The 6,619-nt window shown below is 35.7% G+C and overlaps 1 protein-coding gene across 2 annotated transcripts in view; it reads left to right on the forward strand.

The window, feature by feature from the left end:
• LOC107550737 (hepatocyte nuclear factor 3-gamma-like) overlaps positions 1–2,885 on the forward strand; it is a 3,717-nt gene extending 832 nt beyond the window's left edge. The window contains exons 1-2 of one of the 2 annotated variants that reach the window (XR_001604695.1): positions 33–263; positions 1,616–1,708. Coding sequence is in view for 1 of the 2 variants with exons in the window: in XM_016232101.1 (XP_016087587.1) it covers positions 1,616–2,686 (1,071 nt within the window). In the remaining variant the exon portion in view is untranslated. Of the gene's footprint in view, positions 1–32; positions 264–1,615 lie in introns of those variants that run through there. The other variant, XM_016232101.1, reaches the window with a different exon arrangement.
• Positions 2,886–6,619: the final 3,734 nt, after the last annotated feature.

The following is a 6,619-nucleotide window of genomic DNA, read 5'->3' on the forward strand; positions in this document are numbered from 1 at the left end:
TGTGTGTGTGTGTGTGTGTGGTCTCGCGGCAGTTAATTGATTGGCTCTGTGATTGTGTTGAACGTCTCACGCTTTGACACTCTTGTATGACTGACACTCGGCTCATAACCAGAGGGGCGTCTCGGAATCCGAAACACGAAAGCGGGGTTCCGACTTGAAAGCGCCGAATTATTACGAACGCTGTCCATCAGGGAAAAAACAACTGAAAACAGCAGTCGCGCCCCCAAATACCCCTCTGTCATGAGATAGAAAAAAGGCGGACGGTGAGTGACTTAAAAAGAGACAAAACAAGGGTGAGAAGAAGAGCCGGACTAGCCGGATAATGGGGTTATCGGCTGAGTGGGTGGTCAGAATACATTTACACGGCGTTACCCAAGGCGCCAAGGTTTGGTTTGGTTAATTGGTTAGGAAATAAGGGATAGACAGGGATCTATGGACGCCGACGTCAGCCTTACAAATCATCATCGTCAAGATTTTCATTTCGGTTATAAGCTACTAAACAGTTCCATAATAAATATACAGAATTTGACATACTGAACGAAAAGGTTTTAGGTTGACGCCTTAGCTTATTTGACCTTTTTTGTCACTTTCACAAGTCCAACAGATGCACACACGATGTCGAATATTAATATTAACGTTTCATATTAATGCCCCAAATAATGCAAAAAAAAAAAGGTCAAAAAGCAAGTTAATTTGCACTATAAAACAGAACATTAAATAAAAATGTACCTTTTTCAAAAAAAGTTTTTATTTATTTATTTAAAATGTTTTTTTTTAACTAACTGTATTAAATTTGATTGCTGTTAATTAGAAAATCTAAATAATGCACACGATCGTAACATTTGTGACCCTGGACCACAAAACCAGTCATAAAGTTTTTTTTTAATTGAGATTTTTACATAATCTGAAAGCTGAATAAATAAGCTTTCCATTGATGTTGTTAGGATAGGACAATATTTGGCTGAGATACAACTATTTGAAAATCTGGAATCTGATGGTGCAAAATAAATCAAAATGTTGAGAAAATCGCCTTTAAAGTCGTCCAAATGAAGTTCTAAGCAATGCATATTACTAGTCAAAAATTAAGTTTTGATATATTTACGGTAGGAAATTTACAAAATATCTTCATGGAACATGATCTTTACTTAATATCCTATAATGATTTTTGGTATAAAAGAAAAATCTATAATTTTGACCTGTACAATGTATTGTTGGCTATTGCTACAAATATACCCGTGCTACTTATGACTGGTTTTGTGCTCTAGGGTCACATTTAATATTATTGGTGAGACATTTTGTTAGATATAGTTCTCTATCACTGTTTTAATAGTTTTTGGAAAACCAAAATAGTTCAATAGTTTTAAGAAAAACCCATTATATTAGTGACACATTCAACAACAACTGCATTTGACTGAATATTTTTAAATATATCAAATATTCGATAACTGCTTTTAAAATATGAGCAATTTTTTCCCACATTTTTAATATTTTTGGACCATGGCTTTGGTTTATTTCTGACTCTGGTCCTCACGTTTCAATAATAATACAATAATACAATTATATATATATATGTTTTTTTTTTTTCAAATCTAATGTTAATTTCTCATATTTTTAGGTGTTCTATGGAGCAGACAACCTGCCGTTGGGCCCCAGAGGATATCCCCCCCCAGAGCATCACTACCAGAGTTACGGCCCACCGTGTGATTCAGCAGCTGCGGGAAACACCGGGAGACTCGGAAGCCCAGTGGGAATACTGCCTCCACCAAACCCCAAAGGATACGCTGAGAGCAACTCCAGAGAAACTGAGTTTCCGGCGCTGCAATCAGTTTACAGACGGACCTTAAGCCACGCCAAGCCACCATATTCCTACATCTCTCTTATCTGCATGGCAATCCACCAGTCGCCAGCCAAGAGACTGACTCTGAACGAGATCTACGACTGGATCCGCCAGCTCTTTCCGTATTACAGACAGAATCAACAGCGATGGCAAAACTCCATCCGACATTCCCTGTCGTTCAACGACTGCTTTATGCGTGTACCGAGATCACCAGACTCGCCAGGGAAAGGCTCGTACTGGGCCCTGCACCCCGACTCCGGTAACATGTTCGAGAACGGCTGCTACATGCGTCGCCAGAAGCGATTCAAGTGTCAAAAGGCGACGTCACCATCGAAACATTCGGATGGGGAAACTGTGAAATCGGAAGGGAAGAAAAAAAAGGTGGAGGTCAAGTCAGTCACCTCTTCTTGTGAATCGCCTGTACCTCCTCCAGTTGACACCACAACACAGCATTCAGGCATATTACCAGTGTCCTATCCCGCAGCCAAAGCACCTTCTCCTTCCCATCTTCCTCAACACCTTACTCCCTCACACACTTTATTTCCTACCCTGCCTCCAGAGATCTCAACACACTTGCCTTCTCTGAACGTCCCGTTTCCAACAATGCCCAGTCCCAACCTGCAGTCTGTTCCACAAGCCTCAATGGAAACCAGCTTGCATTGTGAACCAACATCCCAACACCTCATTTCTGTCCCACGACTTCTGGACTTCCAGTACTGCGAGACTCCTGTGAACTACCCAGTTTACTGCCAGTCTAATTCCCATTCCAACTTTACCTCGTATGCTGGGAACTCTGTTTACTACCCTGGGTTTAGCATGTGTTCTGCTCCTCTTCTGAGTTCCTCCTGATCAGCCTCCTGTAGTGTATTGAGGGCTGTTAAAATGGGATTCATTTCTGTTTAGATGCTTATAATTGCTGTATATATTAGTTGATGGACACCTCATAGCTGGAGAAGTATCTGTTATCTGATGCTGAAGGATTCTTTGATTCTGTGTGAATGTGCATTAAATTGAATTGAAGGTGTTTGAAGATACATATGAATGTGAATTCCTTGCTGTAAATCTCAAGTAAAATTTTGAACATTTCTAAAGGTGTTAGTTCTGTTATTTGCATGTCTGGTGTGAGGTGCAAGATTATAATCACACTTTCGGGCTTTCACATTATTTTATGCATTTTTTAATCAACTCAACAGAGGCATTGTTCTGCTCACATTGTAAAAGATAAACATAATTTCCTGTCCTGACATGCCTCACACTAACTTTTGTAGCCACCTTTAGAAACCAAAAAAAAGTCACAATTTGCATTAAATACAGCAGACCCTGAAAAATAAATTATATATATATATTATATATTTATGGCACTAAGATGTCTCTAAATAGAAAATCAAACAATATGTTGAAAAAAATCAAAAATATGAATAAATCATATATATATATATATATATATATATATATATATATATATATATATATATATATATATGCATATTCATTTATTAGTAAACAAGTGTTTATTTATTATTGTAAATAATACATATTTATGACATGACAGGCAGAAAAAGAAAATTAATTATAGATAAAATTAGATGTGATAAAATAATTAGATAATATAAAATAAATGATTTAACTAAAATGTCTATTAACAGGCAGAAAAAGAAAACAAAATAAATTACAATTAAAATCATATATATGATCAAATAATTTGATATTATAAATATTAATTTACTAGTTAATGAGTTTAAAAATAATATTAAATCTCTAAACAGGCAGAAAAACAAACAAATAAATAATATTACATATGAAATAATTAGATAATATAAAATGAATAATATAGGGGGATTGTGTATATTAATTTACTAGTGAATGAGTTTGAAATAAAAATGAATGTGTATGGCGCTTAGATGTTTTTAAACAGGCAGAAAACATTTTAAATAATTTTTTTAAATTATATATGATAATATAAAAAATAAATTAACAAGAAAATGAAATAATAATTGAAATAAAAATGCATATTTATGACATTAACATGCAGGCAATAAAACTGCACAAACCCATCAAACTACAGATTCACTGATGATATAGGAGGTTAGTGGTTAGTGTCCAAACATGGCTTGCGATTTTGACGGTTTAGTGCGGTTGGTGTGGTGTCTCATGGGCTGAATACTAGCAGTAGGAAGGTTGCGACCCCCTTCATCCCCTCCTAGCCTAACCTTTAATTCCTGTGAAAGCAGGATTGTGTTTGAGTGTATGAGAACAATAGGAAGACACTGTCTTAATGGTGGACCTCCCCAAAGCAGTGTCTTCTCAACAATGGGACACAGGGACACCCACAGCGATCTGAGCAGAAGCCACAGACCCCTCAGTGTGTGTCCGAGATTCAGACTGAGGGCGAGACGTGAGGAGTTCATGAGCTTTCTGGGCTGTGATCTGTTCCTGCGCAGATTATTGTCTTCTTTAGAAGTCGGCCCGTCGACAGATTCTGCTGTATGTTGATATGATGGATGACTGTGCCGTGGCTTTCTAAATATCTGAAGAGTCTGGCTATGTGTGTATTCAGTTCTTAGAATTACAAGGGCGTGAATGTGGATTTGTAGGGTGTGAAGATGCTGTCTGCAGGTCATCAGTAGACTAACTGTGGATCCAGACTGTGAGGGGGGTTGGGGCAGGAGGAAGGGATCTGCTGCCAGGTGACTGTTGGCGAAAAAGTTTGTCAAATTCAGTTCAGTTATTCTGATTAGTCTCATTTATCTTAAATGTATAAAGTGTTGCATTTATGGTATCAAAAACATGATCTTTATATTAATTTACATTATATGTATTGCATTATAATTAAAAGAAGACTGGCATATAGTATCTGCCAAAATCCGTGTAATTTGTTGAAATTATATGAATGTAAAGAGTTCAAAAGTTTGGGGTCAGTAAGATTTTTCTCTTATTTTATTTTTTGAAAATAATTTTGCATTAAATTGATGGCTGACTGTAATGACATTTATATAAATGGAAATAAAAATACATATTTATAACACTAACATCTTTTGACAGCCAGAAAAAATTAATAAATTGTAAATTAAATTAGATATGATAAAATAATTAGATAATATAAAAGAGCATATTTAAAGAACTAGAATGTTTCTTAACAGGCAGAAAAAGAAAACAAAATAAATTATGAATAAAATTATATATGATAAAATAATGAGATATTATACACATTCATTTCCTAGTAAATGAGTTCAAAAATACAAAATAATATTACAATTAAATTGATGGGTGACTGTAAATAAATATATAAAAATTAATATAGAATAAATAAATATATAAAAATTGTGTGCATTTATTTAAAAATCTTAAAGAAATAAATTCATACAATTATGCATAATTTATCAATAAAAAAATAATAAATGTAATTAAATTCTGTGTATATTTCTGTACTGGTCATCATTACTTTTAAGCTCCACACCATTTCTAATGACGTTTTTGCTTTGACTAGTTCATCTGAAATGCTCCTGTGTTGTGACCATTCTTAAAAGAACAAAATAATTTTATTAGTCATAAAAAATCAGCATGCACAATTATTCTAAAAGAATTACAAACTGCTGTTTAAAACAGTAGAGCATGTCACTCTGCAGGACATGTCACATCCAAAAAGTATCAACGACCCAAACGCAGAAGACAATATTTTATTTTATAAGCATTTAATCAATGGCTGCTTAAAACATCTAATGGGGGGTTTGTTCCGCTTGTCAAAAAGCTGGCATGTGATTGGCTGGAGAGTGGAAGCTGCCCTGTTGGCATGGCAGCGGCCGAACAGCCTAGGCCATGTTGTTTACACAGTGGCCAGCTTTTTATTGCCTGTCTGTGCCTGCACGTCTCCGTTAGTGTCCCTCCGTCTCCTTTCACTCGGGTAAATATGCTTGTTCAAATAGCCATCAGTCAGAGGCAGTGACAGGCCTGTACTCCTTCCCACTTCCCCCGAACCCACACTCATCCCCCTTGCTTCAGGCCACGCTCCCTATCTGAATGAGAAAGCGTTCAAACTCTTGCTACATTTCAATTAATTCCAAAGAACTCAGGCAAACACTTAGATTCCCTATAGGTCATAAATAAAACATTGATTTAGATTAAAGAAACACTTTTCTGTTTTAGAAAAGTGATAGCATTCCAGCTATGCGCTTAGAATAAAATCTACAACTTGTCTTCTCTCGTTTAACGTCATCCACTATTCATCTCCTCTATTATTCTCTCTTCATTTCTGGATCCACCTGTGTTTGCAGAGTGACAGTGGTGCGGTTCTTTCAGGACAGTCAGATAAGCTCCCAGCAAATAACAAAAAAAGATGAGGGACACCCGGCATCTATTTATCCCTTTCTTTCCTCTTTCATCCCTTTGTAATGTGATTCCTCTATTCATTGCTCGGCCTTGTGGCTCTCTGGCCGGTCTGTTTAGGGTGTGCACCCTTAAAGGAGCAGTTTACTGTCATTTTGTTCCAAATCTTTATGGTTTACTTTGTTGTTATATATAGGCTATTCACTTTCATGGCATCTTTTTTTACTAAACAATGAATGGCGGACTATCATTCTATCTACACAACCTAGGCTAGGATACATCTTCTACAGGTAAAGTTGTTTCTTTCCTATAGGTTTCAAACAACACGAGGGTTAGTAAATAATGACAGAATAGTCAATTCTCTGTGAATTATCACTGTAATATATATATATATATATATATATATATATATATATATATATATATATATATATATATATATATATACACACACCCCTT

This window comes from Sinocyclocheilus grahami, unplaced genomic scaffold, assembly GCF_001515645.1.
Source record: "Sinocyclocheilus grahami isolate Dianchi unplaced genomic scaffold, SAMN03320097.WGS_v1.1 scaffold407.1, whole genome shotgun sequence".
Taxonomy (NCBI): domain Eukaryota; kingdom Metazoa; phylum Chordata; class Actinopteri; order Cypriniformes; family Cyprinidae; genus Sinocyclocheilus; species Sinocyclocheilus grahami.